The sequence below is a fragment of the Salvelinus alpinus genome, chromosome 17, assembly GCF_045679555.1.
Source record: "Salvelinus alpinus chromosome 17, SLU_Salpinus.1, whole genome shotgun sequence".
Taxonomy (NCBI): domain Eukaryota; kingdom Metazoa; phylum Chordata; class Actinopteri; order Salmoniformes; family Salmonidae; genus Salvelinus; species Salvelinus alpinus.
This window is the reverse complement of record NC_092102.1, coordinates 55,301,704-55,320,197: the sequence shown is the minus strand read 5'-3', so window position 1 is coordinate 55,320,197 and position 18,494 is coordinate 55,301,704. Positions and strand designations below refer to the sequence as shown.

Sequence of the window (18,494 nt, the reverse complement as noted above, 5' to 3'; positions counted from 1 at the left end):
GGGGTTGCTTCTAAGCCAAGGGAGTGGGCTCACTCACAATTTTGCCTAAGAACACAGCCATGAATAAAGAATGGTGCCAACACATCCTCCGAGAGCAACTTCTCCCCACCATCCAGGAACTCTTTGGTGATGAACAATGCCTTTTCCAGCATGATGGAGCACCTTGCCATAAGGCAAAAGTGATAACTAAGTGGCTCGGGGAACAAAACATCAATATTTTGGGTCCATGGCCAGGAAACTCCCCAGACCTTAATCCCATTGAGAACTTGTGGTCAATCCTCAAGAGGCGGGTGGACAAACAAAAACCCACAAACTCCAAGCATTTATTATACAAGAATGGGCTGCCATCAGTCAGGATGTGGCCCAGAAGTTAATTGACAGCATGCCAGGATGGATTGCAGAGGTCTTGAAAAAACACTGCAAATATTGACTCTTTACATACACTTCATGTAATTGTCAATAAAAGCCTTTGACACAAATTAAATGCTTGTAATTATACTTCAGTATTCCATAGTAACATCTGACAAAAATATCTAAAGACACTGAAGCAGTAAACTTTGTGGAAATTAATAATTGTGTCATTCTCAAAACTTTTGGCCACGACTGTACAAGGTGCATTTTTCTTTAGTGATCCAATATGTAATTTGGTCATAATAATTTGGTCATAATTTGGTTTTAATCCAAAATAGAAAACGTATCTAGATCCTCTGAGGCTGTGGAGGGATTCTAATTTTGGTTATAAAAGAAAACATGAATCATCAGCGTACAATGACACCTTAGTTTTTAAGCCCTGGATTTCTAATCCCTTAATATTATTGTTGGATCTAATTTTAACAGCTAACATTTCGATGGCAATAATAAACAGATATGACCTCTCCATCACGGTTGACAACTCCACAGTGTCGCCCTCCCAGAGTGCAAAGAACCTTGGTGTGACCCTGGACAACACCCTGTCGTTCTGTGCAAACATCAAAGTAGTGACCCGCTCCTGCAGGTTCATGCTCTATAACATCCGTAGAGTACGACCCTACCTCACACAGGAAGTAGTGACCCACTCCTGCAGGTTCATGCTCTATAACATCTGTAGAGTACCACCCTACCTCACACAGGAAGTAGTGACCCGCTCCTGCAGGTTCATGCTCTATAACATCCGTAGAGTACGACCCTACCTCACACAGGAAGTAGTGACCCACTCCTGCAGGTTCATGCTCTATAACATCTGTAGAGTACCACCCTACCTCACACAGGAAGTAGTGACCCACTCCTGCAGGTTCATGCTCTATAACATCCGTAGAGTACGACCCTACCTCACACAGGAAGTAGTGACCCGCTCCTGCAGGTTCATGCTCTATAACATCTGTAGAGTACCACCCTACCTCACACAGGAAGTAGTGACCCGCTCCTGCAGGTTCATGCTCTATAACATCCGTAGAGTACGACCCTACCTCACACAGGAAGTAGTGACCCACTCCTGCAGGTTCATGCTCTATAACATCCGTAGAGTACAACCCTACCTCACACAGGAAGTAGTGACCCGCTCCTGCAGGTTCATGCTCTATAACATCTGTAGAGTACGACCCTACCACACACAGGAAGTAGTGACCCGCTCCTGCAGGTTCATGCTCTATAACATCCGTAGAGTACGACCCTACCTCACACAGGAAGTAGTGACCCGCTCCTGCAGGTTCATGCTCTATAACATCTGTAGAGTACCACCCTACCTCACACAGGAAGTAGTGACCCGCTCCTGCAGGTTCATGCTCTATAACATCCGTAGAGTACGACCCTACCTCACACAGGAAGTAGTGACCCGCTCCTGCAGGTTCATGCTCTATAACATCTGTAGAGTACCACCCTACCTCACACAGGAAGTAGTGACCCGCTCCTGCAGGTTCATGCTCTATAACATCCGTAGAGTACGACCCTACCTCACACAGGAAGTAGTGACCCGCTCCTGCAGGTTCATGCTCTATAACATCTGTAGAGTACCACCCTACCTCACACAGGAAGTAGTGACCCGCTCCTGCAGGTTCATGCTCTATAACATCTGTAGAGTACCACCCTACCTCACACAGGAAGTAGTGACCCGCTCCTGCAGGTTCATGCTCTATAACATCTGTAGAGTACCACCCTACCTCACACAGGAAGTAGTGACCCGCTCCTGCAGGTTCATGCTCTATAACATCCGTAGAGTACGACCCTACCTCACACAGGAAGTAGTGACCCACTCCTGCAGGTTCATGCTCTATAACATCTGTAGAGTACCACCCTACCTCACACAGGAAGGGGCGCTGGTCCTAATCCAGATACTTGTTCTCCATCCTCTGCAACTCACTGTTGGCTGGCCTCCCGGCTTGTGCCATTAAACCCTTTTGTGGAAATTCTAACCAGAAGAGAGACTGTAGATTCTTCAAACAACAACTTTATTATAAGATTTGCAAAAATCGAGCGGTTAACAATCCACTCAATGGTGCAGAGTTAAAAGCCAAACGAACAGAGTTGGCTCAGCTTTTATAGGAAAGTCCGACCTCTTTGTATATGTTGCAGTTAGCAGATGCGTGCAAACGGGTGGGGGAACATAATGTATAAAAGGCGTTTAGTTTGTCTGTGCAGATTAAGATAGCTGACGTTGCCACAATTGTCTGTCCCTTCCTGCAAGTTTCCACACAGATGAGTTCCTGCAGATAGTACAAACGGGATGTCACATACTGTGGTCGCACCCGGCTCTTAACTGTACACCCAGACTTATGACTGAGTCACACAAGACAAGCCTGCATCAGCAAAAAAAAACACTAGCATATAACAATGGACAATTGTCTAAGTAAAACAGCATAGTATGTCTAAATGTAATTTTTCCACCACAACCCACAACCCCTGCAACTTATCCAGAACGCAGCAGCCCGCCTGGTTCTCAACTTTCCCAAGTTTGTCATCTCACTCCTCTCCACACTCCACTGGCTTCCAGTCGAAGCTCACATCCACTACAAGACCATGGTGCTTACCTACAGAGCAGAAAGAGGAACTGTCCCTCCCTACCTTCAGGCTATGCTTAAATCCTACACTCCAATCTGAGTACGCCGTTCTGCCACCTCGGGTCTCTTGGCCCTCCGACCCCAAGCTCTCCTCTGTCCTGGCACCCAAATGGTGGAAACTGCTTCCCTCTGAAGCTAAGACAGCAGAGTCCCTGCCCTTCTTCCGAAAACATCTGAAACCCCTTCAAACAGTATCTTAAATAATCTTCCATCTGCTAAATTACTAACATTCAAATGTCTCTCTGTCTGCAGGTCCAGAGTGATTCCTGATGGTAGCTACAGACTGAGAAGGCCTGACTATACCTACAACCTCTACCAGTGTCTTAACCAGCCACCTCAAACGGGTGTGTGTGACCTACCCTTCAGTGTGGGGGTGTTAGGACTATCCCTACTGCCCTGACAGCATGGCCCCAGCGGTGGGCGGTCCGGTGGGCTATACTCCTCCAGAGGGGGGCTGGGGCTGGGCGGTGGTGGTGGGAGCCTTCATCTCTATCGGCTTCTCCTATGCCTTCCCCAAGTCCATCACTGTCTTCTTCAAGGAGCTGGAGGCCACCTTTGACGCTACGCCCTCACAGGTCTCATGGATCTCCTCTATCATGCTGGCCTGCATGTACGGCGGAGGTGAGTAGAGGGGGCTGGTAGGGGAGGAATCTGATATCCCCGAAGGGGTTTCTGTTATTCTTCACTGAAACACAGAGACAGACACTGTCTTTATTAAAAACATCAAAAATACATCAAAATAGGGAGAGAGATGAGAGAGGGGGAGATGGGTGGGGGAGAGAGAGGGGGAGATGGGTGGGGGAGATGGGTGGGGGAGAGAGGGGGTGAGATGGGTGGGGGAGAGAGAGGGGGAGATGGGTGGGGGAGAGAGAGGGAGAGATGGGTGGGGGGGAGAGAGGGCGAGATGGGTGGGGGGGAGAGAGGGCGAGATGGGTGGGGGAGAGAGAGGGGGTGAGATGGGTGGGGGAGAGAGAGGGGGTGAGATGGGTGGGGGAGAGAGAGGGAGATGGGTGGGGGAGAGAGAGGGCGAGATGGGTGGGGGAGAGAGAGGGAGAGATGGGTGGGGGGGAGAGAGGGCGAGATGGGTGGGGGGGAGAGAGGGTGAGATGGGTGGGGGAGAGAGAGGGGGTGAGATGGGTGGGGGAGAGAGGGGCGAGATGGGTGGGGGAGAGAGAGGGAGAGATGGGTGGGGGGGAGAGAGGGCGAGATGGGTGGGGGGGAGAGAGGGCGAGATGGGTGGGGGAGAGAGAGGGGGCGAGATGGGTGGGGGAGAGAGAGGGGGTGAGATGGGTGGGGGAGAGAGAGGGAGATGGGTGGGGGAGAGAGAGGGCGAGATGGGTGGGGGAGAGAGAGGGAGAGATGGGTGGGGGGGAGAGAGGGCGAGATGGGTGGGGGGGAGAGAGGGCGAGATGGGTGGGGGAGAGAGAGGGGGTGAGATGGGTGGGGGAGAGAGGGGGTGAGATGGGTGGGGGAGAGAGAGGGGGTGAGATGGGTGGGGGAGAGAGGGGGTGAGATGGGTGGGGGAGAGAGAGGGGGTGAGATGGGTGGGGGAGAGAGAGGGAGAGATGGGTGGGGGGGAGAGAGGGCGAGATGGGTGGGGGAGAGAGAGGGGGTGAGATGGGTGGGGGAGAGAGGGGGTGAGATGGGTGGGGGAGAGAGAGGGGGTGAGATGGGTGGGGGAGAGAGGGCGAGATGGGTGGGGGAGAGAGGGCGAGATGGGTGGGGGAGAGAGAGGGGGTGAGATGGGTGGGGGAGAGAGAGGGAGTGAGATGGGTGGGGGAGAGAGAGGGGGGAAAATGGGTGGGAGAGAGAGAGGGGGTGAGATGGGTGGGGGAGAGAGGGGGTGAGATGGGTGGGGGAGAGAGGGGGTGAGATGGGTGGGGGAGAGAGGGGGTGAGATGGGTGGGGGAGAGAGAGGGCGAGATGGGTGGGGGAGAGAGAGGGCGAGATGGGTGGGGGAGAGAGAGGGCGAGATGGGTGGGGGAGAGAGAGGGCGAGATGGGTGGGGGAGAGAGAGGGCGAGATGGGTGGGGGAGAGAGAGGGCGAGATGGGTGGGGGAGAGAGAGGGAGAGATGGGTGGGGGAGAGAGAGGGAGATGGGTGGGGGAGAGAGAGGGCGAGATGGGTGGGGGAGAGAGAGGGCGAGATGGGTGGGGGAGAGAGAGGGAGAGATGGGTGGGGGGGAGAGAGGGCGAGATGGGTGGGGGGGAGAGAGGGCGAGATGGGTGGGGGAGAGAGAGGGAGAGATGGGTGGGGGAGAGAGAGGGCGAGATGGGTGGGGGAGAGAGAGGGCGAGATGGGTGGGGGAGAGAGAGGGAGAGATGGGTGGGGGAGAGAGAGGGCGAGATGGGTGGGGGAGAGAGGGGGCGAGATGGGTGGGGGAGAGAGGGGGCGAGATGGGTGGGGGAGAGAGAGGGCGAGATGGGTGGGGGAGAGAGGGGGCGAGATGGGTGGGGGAGAGAGAGGGCGAGATGGGTGGGGGAGAGAGAGGGAGAGATGGGTGGGGGAGAGAGAGGGCGAGATGGGTGGGGGAGAGAGAGGGAGAGATGGGTGGGGGAGAGAGAGGGCGAGATGGGTGGGGGAGAGAGGGGGCGAGATGGGTGGGGGAGAGAGGGGGCGAGATGGGTGGGGGAGAGAGAGGGCGAGATGGGTGGGGGAGAGAGAGGGCGAGATGGGTGGGGGGGAGAGAGGGCGAGATGGGTGGGGGGGAGAGAGGGCGAGATGGGTGGGGGAGAGAGAGGGCGAGATGGGTGGGGGAGAGAGAGGGAGAGATGGGTGGGGGAGAGAGAGGGGGAGATGGGTGGGGGAGAGAGAGGGGGAGATGGGTGGGGGAGAGAGGGCGAGATGGGTGGGGGAGAGAGAGGGCGAGATGGGTGGGGGAGAGAGAGGGCGAGATGGGTGGGGGAGAGAGAGGGCGAGATGGGTGGGGGAGAGAGAGGGGGAGATGGGTGGGGGAGAGAGAGGGGGAGATGGGTGGGGGAGAGAGGGCGAGATGGGTGGGGGAGAGAGAGGGCGAGATGGGTGGGGGAGAGAGAGGGGGAGATGGGTGGGGGAGAGAGGGCGAGATGGGTGGGGGAGAGAGAGGGGGAGATGGGTGGGGGAGAGAGAGGGGGAGATGGGTGGGGGAGAGAGAGGGCGAGATGGGTGGGGGAGAGAGAGGGCGAGATGGGTGGGGGAGAGAGGGGGAGATGGGTGGGGGAGAGAGAGGGAGAGATGGGTGGGGGAGAGAGAGGGCGAGATGGGTGGGGGAGAGAGAGGGCGAGATGGGTGGGGGAGAGAGAGGGCGAGATGGGTGGGGGAGAGAGAGGGCGAGATGGGTGGGGGAGAGAGAGGGCGAGATGGGTGGGGGGGAGAGAGGGCGAGATGGGTGGGGGAGAGAGAGGGAGATGGGTGGGGGAGAGAGAGGGAGATGGGTGGGGGAGAGAGAGGGAGAGATGGGTGGGGGAGAGAGAGGGGGAGATGGGTGGGGGAGAGAGAGGGCGAGATGGGTGGGGGAGAGAGGGCGAGATGGGTGGGGGAGAGAGGGCGAGATGGGTGGGGGAGAGAGAGGGCGAGATGGGTGGGGGAGAGAGGGCGAGATGGGTGGGGGAGAGAGGGCGAGATGGGTGGGGGAGAGAGAGGGGGTGAGATGGGTGGGGGAGAGAGGGGGTGAGATGGGTGGGGGAGAGAGAGGGGGTGAGATGGGTGGGGGAGAGAGAGGGGGAGATGGGTGGGGGAGAGAGGGCGAGATGGGTGGGGGAGAGAGAGGGGGTGAGATGGGTGGGGGAGAGAGAGGGAGTGAGATGGGTGGGGGAGAGAGAGGGGGGAAAATGGGTGGGAGAGAGAGAGGGGGTGAGATGGGTGGGGGAGAGAGGGGGTGAGATGGGTGGGGGAGAGAGGGGGCGAGATGGGTGGGGGAGAGAGAGGGCGAGATGGGTGGGGGAGAGAGAGGGCGAGATGGGTGGGGGAGAGAGAGGGCGAGATGGGTGGGGGAGAGAGAGGGCGAGATGGGTGGGGGAGAGAGAGGGCGAGATGGGTGGGGGAGAGAGAGGGCGAGATGGGTGGGGGAGAGAGGGCGAGATGGGTGGGGGAGAGAGAGGGGGTGAGATGGGTGGGGGAGAGAGGGGGTGAGATGGGTGGGGGAGAGAGAGGGGGTGAGATGGGTGGGGGAGAGAGAGGGGGAGATGGGTGGGGGAGAGAGGGCGAGATGGGTGGGGGAGAGAGAGGGGGTGAGATGGGTGGGGGAGAGAGAGGGAGTGAGATGGGTGGGGGAGAGAGAGGGGGGAAAATGGGTGGGAGAGAGAGAGGGGGTGAGATGGGTGGGGGAGAGAGGGGGTGAGATGGGTGGGGGAGAGAGGGGGTGAGATGGGTGGGGGAGAGAGGGGGTGAGATGGGTGGGGGAGAGAGAGGGGGAGATGGGTGGGGGAGAGAGAGGGCGAGATGGGTGGGGGAGAGAGAGGGCGAGATGGGTGGGGGAGAGAGAGGGCGAGATGGGTGGGGGAGAGAGAGGGCGAGATGGGTGGGGGGGAGAGAGGGCGAGATGGGTGGGGGGGAGAGAGGGCGAGATGGGTGGGGGAGAGAGAGGGCGAGATGGGTGGGGGAGAGAGAGGGCGAGATGGGTGGGGGGGAGAGAGGGCGAGATGGGTGGGGGAGAGAGAGGGAGAGATGGGTGGGGGAGAGAGAGGGAGAGATGGGTGGGGGAGAGAGAGGGAGATGGGTGGGGGAGAGAGAGGGCGAGATGGGTGGGGGAGAGAGAGGGAGAGATGGGTGGGGGAGAGAGAGGGCGAGATGGGTGGGGGGGAGAGAGGGCGAGATGGGTGGGGGAGAGAGAGGGAGAGATGGGTGGGGGAGAGAGAGGGCGAGATGGGTGGGGGAGAGAGAGGGAGAGATGGGTGGGGGAGAGAGGGAGAGATGGGTGGGGGAGAGAGAGGGAGAGATGGGTGGGGGAGAGAGGGGGCGAGATGGGTGGGGGAGAGAGGGGGCGAGATGGGTGGGGGAGAGAGAGGGCGAGATGGGTGGGGGGGAGAGAGAGGGAGATGGGTGGGGGAGAGAGAGGGCGAGATGGGTGGGGGAGAGAGAGGGAGAGATGGGTGGGGGAGAGAGAGGGCGAGATGGGTGGGGGGGAGAGAGGGCGAGATGGGTGGGGGAGAGAGAGGGAGAGATGGGTGGGGGAGAGAGAGGGCGAGATGGGTGGGGGAGAGAGAGGGAGAGATGGGTGGGGGAGAGAGGGGGCGAGATGGGTGGGGGAGAGAGGGGGCGAGATGGGTGGGGGAGAGAGAGGGCGAGATGGGTGGGGGGGAGAGAGGGCGAGATGGGTGGGGGGGAGAGAGGGCGAGATGGGTGGGGGAGAGAGGGCGAGATGGGTGGGGGAGAGAGAGGGAGAGATGGGTGGGGGAGAGAGAGGGCGAGATGGGTGGGGGAGAGAGAGGGCGAGATGGGTGGGGGAGAGAGAGGGCGAGATGGGTGGGGGAGAGAGGGCGAGATGGGTGGGGGAGAGAGAGGGCGAGATGGGTGGGGGAGAGAGAGGGCGAGATGGGTGGGGGAGAGAGGGGGAGATGGGTGGGGGAGAGAGAGGGCGAGATGGGTGGGGGAGAGAGAGGGCGAGATGGGTGGGGGAGAGAGAGGGCGAGATGGGTGGGGGAGAGAGAGGGCGAGATGGGTGGGGGAGAGAGAGGGCGAGATGGGTGGGGGAGAGAGGGGGAGATGGGTGGGGGAGAGAGAGGGCGAGATGGGTGGGGGAGAGAGAGGGCGAGATGGGTGGGGGAGAGAGAGGGCGAGATGGGTGGGGGAGAGAGGGCGAGATGGGTGGGGGAGAGAGAGGGGGAGATGGGTGGGGGAGAGAGAGGGCGAGATGGGTGGGGGAGAGAGGGGGAGATGGGTGGGGGAGAGAGAGGGAGAGATGGGTGGGGGAGAGAGAGGGCGAGATGGGTGGGGGAGAGAGAGGGCGAGATGGGTGGGGGAGAGAGAGGGCGAGATGGGTGGGGGAGAGAGAGGGCGAGATGGGTGGGGGAGAGAGAGGGCGAGATGGGTGGGGGGGAGAGAGGGCGAGATGGGTGGGGGAGAGAGAGGGAGAGATGGGTGGGGGAGAGAGAGGGCGAGATGGGTGGGGGAGAGAGAGGGAGAGATGGGTGGGGGAGAGAGAGGGCGAGATGGGTGGGGGAGAGAGAGGGCGAGATGGGTGGGGGAGAGAGAGGGGGAGATGGGTGGGGGAGAGAGAGGGCGAGATGGGTGGGAGAGAGAGGGCGAGATGGGTGGGGGAGAGAGAGGGCGAGATGGGTGGGGGAGAGAGAGGGCGAGATGGGTGGGGGAGAGAGAGGGCGAGATGGGTGGGGGAGAGAGGGGGAGATGGGTGGGGGAGAGAGAGGGCGAGATGGGTGGGGGAGAGAGAGGGCGAGATGGGTGGGGGAGAGAGAGGGGGAGATGGGTGGGGGAGAGAGAGGGCGAGATGGGTGGGGGAGAGAGAGGGGGAGATGGGTGGGGGAGAGAGAGGGCGAGATGGGTGGGGGAGAGAGAGGGCGAGATGGGTGGGGGAGAGAGAGGGCGAGATGGGTGGGGGAGAGAGAGGGCGAGATGGGTGGGGGGGAGAGAGGGCGAGATGGGTGGGGGGGAGAGAGGGCGAGATGGGTGGGGGAGAGAGAGGGGGAGATGGGTGGGGGAGAGAGAGGGAGAGATGGGTGGGGGAGAGAGAGGGCGAGATGGGTGGGAGAGAGAGGGCGAGATGGGTGGGAGAGAGAGGGCGAGTAAGGATGGAGTGAAAGTCCTCTTCATGCTAAAGTGTGTGATTGGTTCAGGGGGCTCCTCAATGTGCTTTACCCTATACACATTCTGTTCTGACCCCTTTCTGTTCTCTTTACAAAAAGATGTGTACATATCACATTGTAGACTCACTCAACAGCTAGTGATCATGTGTTACTGGTGGATGGACAGGCATTATCATGTCATTTGTGTTGTGAACAGAGGAAGTGAAATACACTGCTCAAAAAAATAAAGGGAACACTTAAACAACACAATGTAACTCCAAGTCAATCACACTTCTGTGAAATCAAACTGTCCACTTAGGAAGCAACACTGATTGACAATAAATTTCACATGCTGTTGTGCAAATGGAATCGACAACAGGTGGAAATTATAGGCAATTAGCAAGACACCCCCAATAAAGGAGTGGTTCTGCAGGTGGTGACCACAGACCACTTCTCAGTTCCTATGCTTCCTGGCTGATGTTTTGGTCACTTTTGAATGCTGGCGGTGCTTTCACTCTAGTGGTAGCATGAGACGGAGTCTACAACCCACACAAGTGGCTCAAGTAGTGCAGCTCATCCAGGATGGCACATCAATGCGAGCTGTGGCAAGAAGGTTTGCTGTGTCTGTCAGCGTAGTGTCCAGAGCATGGAGGTGCTACCAGGAGACAGGCCAGTACATCAGGAGACGTGGAGGAGGCCGTAGGAGGGCAACAACCCAGCAGCAGGACCGCTACCTCCGCCTTTGGGCAAGGAGGAGCACTGCCAGAGCCCTGCAAAATGACCTCCAGCATATAACGAATTCATATTCGTTATATAAATATGCCCTTTTAATTTTGTCTGGCTTGCCATTCCAAATAAAATGGAATATTTTTTGGTCATTTAAAAAAACAGGTCACTAGGTGTAGGCAAAACCATAAGCAAATAGCTAAACTGTAATCTGACTAAATCAGGGTGATTTGTCCACTAATAGACAGGTATTTTCCTTTCCATGGAGATCTTATCTATTTTTGCTGACTTTCTATTAAAATGTATTGGAGTGAGATCATTTCTTTCGGAATATGTATTCCCGAGTATGTCCACATCCCCGTCAGACCATTTTATTGGTAAACTACACGGTGATGTACAAATTGCATTTTTTTTGTGATGTAATATAGTAAGTACACTTATCATAATTTGGTTTTAATCCAGAAAGGTTAAAAGTATCTAGATCCTCTATGAGGCCGTGGAGGGATTATAATTGTGAAAAGAAAACATGAATCATCAGCGTACAATGACACCTTAGTTTTTAAGCCCTGGATTTCTAATCCCTTAATATTATTGTTGGATCTGATTTTAACAGCTAACATTTTGATGGCAATAATAAATAGATATGCCGATAGTGGACAACCTTGTTTTACTCCTCTTGACAGTTTAAAACGTTCTGAGAAGTAGCCATTATTTACTATTTTACAGCTAGGGGTTACTATTATAAGAGATTTTCCAAAATTGAATTATTCCAGGCATTTATATATAAACTCCAGTTGTACTTTATCAAAGGCCTTTTCAAAATCAGCTATGAAAACCAGGCCTGGTTTCCCTGATAATTCAGTGTTCTATTGTTTCCAGTACTTGTCTTATATTATTTCCAGTGTATCGTCCATGTAAAAAAAACTGTCTGATTAGGATAAATAATATCCAAAAATAACTTTTTAATTCTATGCATTTTGCATCACAACACTGAAGCGTAAGAGGGCTCACAACGTTTTCATGGACTGGGTCTTTATATTTACCTCTTGGATCCTGTTTCAGTAAATCAGACCTTCTTGTTGAGTGTCTGATAATCTACTATTTATATAGGAGTGGTTAAAACATGCCGATAACGGTCCTCTGAGTATATCAGAAAGGTTTGGTATACCTCCACTGGTATGCCAATATCAAAATATCGTTCGGTGAATCATGAGCGACTCCATCATTTGTAACAAGTTTCAATAAAAAAAATTGGTAGCATTTCTATGTTGAAGATTGAAAAATAATTAGGTACATTTCCCCATATTCCACTCAGTTGGCTTTATTATTGTAATATACTGGATCTTCTCCATGTCTTGTTTTTCCTCTCACTTATTCTGAGCCTCTATAGTAGTTTTTATTGCTATCTAACTGTACTGTTAGTCCTTCCATTTCCTTTTAATATGGACTTATTTGACCTAAATTGCTTTTGTTTTATAGATGAGTACTTGCATGGCCTCTAAATGCGCATTTAAAACTGTCCCATACAATAAGGGGATCTGCTGTACCTATGTTATGTCGGAAAAGTCAGTAATACATTCTTCTGTTCTAGTTAAAAACAAGTTATCATCCAATAGGCTTTGATTAAATTTCCAATATCCTCGCTCACGTGGAAATTGTGTAAGAGTAATATACACTGCTCAAAAAAATAAAGGGAACACTAAAATAACACATCCTAGATCTGAATGAATGAAATATTCTTATTAAATACTTTTTTCTTTACATAGTTGAATGTGCTGACAACAAAATCACACAAATTATCAATGGAAATCAAATTTATCAACCCATGGAGGTCTGGATTTGGAGTCACACTCAAAATTAAAGTGGAAAACCACACTACAGGCTGATCCAACTTTGATGTAATGTCCTTAAAACAAGTCAAAATGAGGCTCAGTAGTGTGTGTGGCCTCCACGTGCCTGTATGACCTCCCTACAACGCCTGGGCATGCTCCTGATGAGGTGGCGGATGGTCTCCTGAGGGATCTCCTCCCAGACCTGGACTAAAGCATCCGCCAACTCCTGGACAGTCTGTGGTGCAACGTGGCGTTGGTGGATGGAGCGAGACATGATGTCCCAGATGTGCTCAATTGGATTCAGGTCTGGGGAACGGGCGGGCCAGTCCATAGCATCAATGCCTTCCTCTTGCAGGAACTGCTGACACACTCCAGCCACATGAGGTCTAGCATTGTCTTGCATTAGGAGGAACCCAGGGCCAACCGCACCAGCATATGGTCTCACAAGGGGTCTGAGGATCTCATCTCGGTACCTAATGGCAGTCAGGCTACCTCTGGCGAGCACATGGAGGGCTGTGCGGTCCCCCAAAGAAATGCCACCCACCGCCAAATCGGTCATGCTGGAGGATGTTGCAGGCAGCAGAACGTTCTCCACGGCGTCTCCAGACTCTGTCACGTCTGTCACGTGCTCAGTGTGAACCTGCTTTCATCTGTGAAGAGCACAGGGCGCCAGTGGCGAATTTGCCAATCTTGGTGTTCTCTGGCAAATGCCAAACGTCCTGCACGGTGTTGGGCTGTAAGCACAACCCCCACCTGTGGACGTCGGGCCCTCATACCACCCTCATGGAGTCTGTTTGAGCAGACACATGCACATTTGTGGCCTGCTGGAGGTCATTTTGCAGGGCTCTGGCAGTGCTCCACGTGCTCCACCTGCTCCTCCTTGCACAAAGGCGGAGGTAGCGGTCCTGCTGCTGGGTTGTTGCCCTCCTACGGCCACCTCCACGTCTCCTGATGTACTGGCCTGTCTCCTGGTAGCGCCTCCATGCTCTGGACACTACGCTGACAGACACAGCAAACCTTCTTGCCACAGCTCGCATTGATGTGCCATCCTGGATGAGCTGCACTACTTGAGCCACTTGTGTGGGTTGTAGACTCCGTTTCATGCTACCACTAGAGTGATAGTGACCAAAACATCAGCCAGGAAGCATAGGAACTGAGAAGTGGTCTGTGGTCACCACCTGCAGAACCACTCCTTTATTGGGGGTGTCTTGCTAATTGCCTATAATTTCCACCTTTTGTCTATTCCATTTGCACAACAGCATGTGAAATTTATTGTCAATCAGTGCTGCTTCCTAAGTGGACAGTTTGATTTCACAGAAGTGTGATTGACTTGGAGTTACATTGAGTTTAAGTGTTCCCTTTATTTTTTTGAGCAGTGTACTTTCATTCACTCCTGGACTAACTTGTTCCTAATATTATTCTCTCTTCTGTCCCTCTCCTCCCCCTTCTCCGTCTCCCTCCCCGTCTCTCCCCCTTCCCTGTCCTCTCATTTTTTTCACCCCCCCTGTCTCTCCAGGACCAATTAGCAGTATCCTGGTGAACCGCTATGGCAGTCGACCAATCATGATGCTAGGGGGCTGTCTGTCAGGAACTGGTTTGATAGCAGCTTCCTTCTGCAACACTGTGCAACAACTCTACTTGTGTGTCGGAGTCATTGGAGGTACCACCAACCCTGTTTTGTGTCTGTGGACATTTTTCTAATACAGTAGTTTACTCATCATTGCCTCCCCTCTCTCTCTCTCCCCTCTCTCCCTCCCTCTCTCTCTCCCTCCCTCTCTCCCTCCCTCTCTCCCTTTCCTCCCCTCCCTCCCTTTCCTCCCCTCCCTCTCTCTCCCTCCCCTCTCTAGGTCTGGGTCTAGCGTTCAACCTGAACCCGGCGTTGACTATGATTGGTAAATACTTCTATAAGCGTCGTCCTATAGCTAATGGCATTGCCATGGCGGGCAGCCCAGTCTTCCTGTCCACGCTGGCTCCTCTTAACTCCTGGTTCTTTGACCAGTTTGGCTGGAGGGGCTCCTTCCTCATCCTAGGTGGTCTACTGCTCAACTGCTGTGTAGCCGGGGCCTTGATGAGACCCATCGGACCCAAACCTGCCGGACCCCAACTGTCGGAGAACGGGGCGGTGAAGAAGGTAGAGTCTAATCTGACGGTGATGCAGCGTGTCAATGCCGTGATCGACCTGACGCTGTTTAAACACCGCGGCTTCCTGCTGTATCTCCTTGGCAACGTCATCATGTTCTTTGGCCTGTTCACTCCCCTAGTCTTCCTCTCCAACTACGCTAAGAGTAAGGACATCAGTAAAGAGAAGGCTGCTCTGCTCCTCTCCATCCTCGCCTTTGTTGACATGTTCGCCCGTCCTTCTATGGGGCTGTTAGCCAACACCCGCTGGGTCCGACCCAGGATACAGTACTTCTTCGCTGCCTCTGTGCTCTATAACGGGGTGTGTCACGTCTTGGCGCCGCTGTCCGTGGACTATGTAGGCTTCGTGGTGTATGCTGTGTTCTTTGGGTTTGCGTTCGGCTGGCTGTCAGCAGTTCTGTTTGAGACTCTGATGGACCTGGTCGGGGCCCAGAGGTTCTCCTCTGCTGTCGGACTGGTCACCATCGTGGAGTGTGGACCGGTACTGCTGGGACCGCCACTACTCAGTAAGTGTGTGTGTGTGTGTGAGAGAGAGCCATACTCTACCTATATCACAATGGACAAATTTCCCTTATTGTCATCATCAACAAGTCTCTCTCTCTCCACCCTCTCTCTCCCCTCTTTCTCTCTCCTCCCTCTTTCTCTCTCTCCTCCCTCTTTCTCTCTCTCCTCCCTCTTTCTCTCTCTCCTCCCTCTTTCTCTCTCTCCTCCCTCTTTCTCTCTCTCCTCCCTCTTTCTCTCTCTCCTCCCTCTTTCTCTCTCTCCTCCCTCTTTCTCTCTCTCCTCCCTCTTTCTCTCTCTCCTCTCTCTCTCTCTCTCGGTCTCTCTCTCTCTCTCTCGGTCTCTCTCTCTCTCTCTCTCTCTCTCTCTCTCATATATTCAATTCAAGGGGCTTTATTGGCATGGGAAACATATATTAACATTGCCAAAGCAAGTGAGGTAGATAATATACAAAACTGAATTATCTCTCCTCTGACTTTCCCCCCTCCAGGTCGTTTCTATGACTTCTATGGTGACTACCAGTGGACCTACCTGTGTTGTGGTATCATCCTCATCATCTCCTCAGTCTTCCTCTTCGTAGGGATGGGCATCAACTACAAGCTGTTGGAGAGAGAGAAGGAGGAGGAGGAGAGGAGAGAGACGGAGCGGCCCAAGGAGGAGTGCAAAGCCATGCTGGAGGGAGAGAAGGAAAGGGGGGAGGAGAGTAGTGAAGCCACACCCATGACGGATGTTTCTAAGATGGATGAAGATACTGTTTAGCAGGGTAGGCAACTAAATTTAGCCGCGGTCGGGGGGCTGAAACATAATTAGAATCATTTGAACACTGTAAATTCACCACAACTAAGCCCAAAAATAGATAACATGATCATTTCATACCTTGATTACATTGAGACACAATCACAAATCTTTATTTTTATTCATGGGAATAGTTGGGAGCACATTTCCTAAATTTAAATATTTTTTTTTATCCCTTATTATTATTATTATTATTACTATTTCGGTGGGCCCAAAAAGTCACTTTCGGCTGGTTTTGGCCTCTGGGCCGCTTGTTACCAACCCTGCTGTATAGAGACTGACCTGATCTGGACACACACCCTCTGGTTTAGGTACCTTTGGTAAACTGAGCCGAGTCCTCTACAGTAGACAAGCTATAACACAGAGGACTACTCTCTCTGAGCTCACATATACAACATCCAGTATCTATCCCAGCTCTACACACTGTCCTCAGACCTGGACGGTCATGTCATCAGTCTTTGTGCTTCCCAGATCCAGTGTGCGGTACGATCAATTCACAGTATTATAGGTGATCAGATTGATTGACAGTGTTAAGTAATACCAGGTGTTGTTTTTGTAATGATTAGTAGAATGTAGAGACTGTAATTCTGTCATGATGTATATTCCTAGTTGAGGAGCACAACGATGTGATTTGAAGCTCTAAGCTTTTCAGTTTAGCTGAGAAGCTTTTTTTAAGCACTTTGAACATCTTGAAGACAGACACAACCTTTCTCGTGGGCGTGGGTGTGTTTTTAACTATTTTTGTCCCCACAAGAGTAGTAAAGGAACAGAAATGTGACCAACTGGGACGTTTTGTTTGTCTTCACAAGGGCAAATGCTATTTCTAGGTGGTTTAGGGTTAAGGTTAGACTTAATGTTAGAATGATGTTAAGGGTTAGTTCTAGGGTTAGGGTAAGAGTACAGGTTAGGGAAAATAGGATTTTGAATGGGACTGAATTGTGTGTCCCCACAAAGTTAGCTCTGTGTGTGTGTGACTCTGTGACTCTCAGTCCTATGGGACTGATCCACATTTATGACCAGAGAAAGTGAAGTATTCATTGATATTAAAATAGAGACCACGAGCTGCTAATAATAATAATAAAACGCAGGGCTATCGATACACTTTGTTATTCATTGTTATTCATTCATTGCAGCTACAGCGCGAGCGGAAGTATGGAGAAGCGTGTTTTTTATGTTTTGTAATAGTGTTGAATAAAAACAGTTTTGACAGTGCTGAATAAACAAACTCAGCAGCTCTTTGCTATATTCTATGACGGTCTCTCTGTGGTCATGATTTTAAAATGTTTTACATTTTATGTAGGCTAGTAGCCTATCAAACTGCTGGGGCCAGGGTCCTGGAAGATCTGTAGGAACGGTTATTTGAGTTATCCGATTGGCCAGCGCAGTAGGCACACTCAATTTAGCTACAGATCTCCCAGTCTGCAGGGTAGGCGGAGTTGATCTTTTCAGACAAATAAAATGGGAACACTTTGCCTAGCCGGTGCGCAGGGCTTCTGAATCAATGCACCTACCAACAACCGTGTAACACAAATAAAAAAGGAGAGCGAGCCTTTGTCTTTTCTACAGACATGCTTGATGATTTGACTAGGAATACCTTGAAGATCGATCAGTCAGTGACCGGTGCTTTAGAACATTCAGAAGTCTGGGTAGTACCGGCTGTCACCAGGAGAGGGCAGTATAATATTTAGAGCATTCAGAAGTCTGGGGTAGTACCGGCTGTCACCAGGAGAGGGCAGTATACTATTTAGAACATTCAGAAGTCTGGGGTAGTACCGGCTGTCACCAGGAGAGGGCAGTATAATATTTAGAACATTCAGAAGGCTGGGGTAGTACCGGCTGTCACCAGGGGAGGGCAGTATAATATTTAGAACATTCAGAAGGCTGGGGTAGTACCGGCTGTCACCAGGGGAGGGCAGTATAATATTTAGAACATTCAGAAGGCTGGGGTAGTACCGGCTGTCACCAGGAGAGGGCAGTATAATATTTAGAACATTCAGAAGGCTGGGGTAGTACCGGCTGTCACCAGGAGAGAGCAGTAGAGCCTTTAGGACATTAGAACCTTCTCTCTGGGTTAGGTTGCCCAGGGGACAAAGATTTATCCTCAATAATGTTTCAACCTTTCAGATTTTTGTCATTTCACTCCATCGATCAGCACTCCACATTGAAATGTTTTTAAAAACAGAATTAAATCATGTTTAACACTTGTGCCATGTGACAAATGATTACTTTAGCATTTCTTGTTCTCGGTCTTCCATGATATTGTGATGCAGCCTTTCTTTACTGTGTGTGTGATGTCATGTTTAAAGGAAGTGTTTCATGTTTTTCCTATTTGATTGGTGGTAATGAAGGAACAGTGTTGCTGCTTCAGTTGTAGTATGTAATAACTAGCTATTATCTGGTGCTTAATGAGGGATTTGGGCCCTGTTCAGATCCACTCAAACACTGCTTTGCCGCCTCCCCTCCCTTCCTTTCTGTCATTATGTGAGGAAGGATGAGGTACATATTTGAACTGAAGGAATATAAAGCTACTGTGGCTTGTGATGTCTTGAGGTGAGCCCTGGTTGTATAAAGACACCTGGATGGTTGACAGGATTTAACAAGTCATACTCTTGCCAGCAGTGTAGAGGCGTTTTGGTTCTTGTGATCAATGTTCCCTTAAAATAATTTAGGCGCTGGGCAAATTTAAGGTCTGCTTAGCACAAACTTGTTGAATGTTGTGAAAATTCTGTGCAACTTCCGGCGCGTTTACT

At 52.6% G+C, this 18,494-nt stretch overlaps 1 protein-coding gene across 2 annotated transcripts in view; it reads left to right on the top strand.

Annotated features, from left to right (window-relative positions):
- The window catches only part of LOC139543183 (monocarboxylate transporter 1-like), a 56,306-nt gene extending 39,312 nt beyond the window's left edge, over positions 1 to 16,994 (top strand). For both annotated transcript variants that reach the window (XM_071349450.1, XM_071349451.1), the window contains exons 2-5: positions 3,285 to 3,653; positions 13,826 to 13,969; positions 14,157 to 14,954; positions 15,440 to 16,994. In XM_071349450.1, coding sequence (XP_071205551.1) covers positions 3,437 to 3,653; positions 13,826 to 13,969; positions 14,157 to 14,954; positions 15,440 to 15,708 — 1,428 coding nt within the window. In that variant the 5' untranslated portion in view covers positions 3,285 to 3,436 and the 3' untranslated portion in view covers positions 15,709 to 16,994. The remainder of the gene's footprint in view (positions 1 to 3,284; positions 3,654 to 13,825; positions 13,970 to 14,156; positions 14,955 to 15,439) is intronic.
- The last annotated feature ends 1,500 nt before the right edge of the window (positions 16,995 to 18,494 follow it).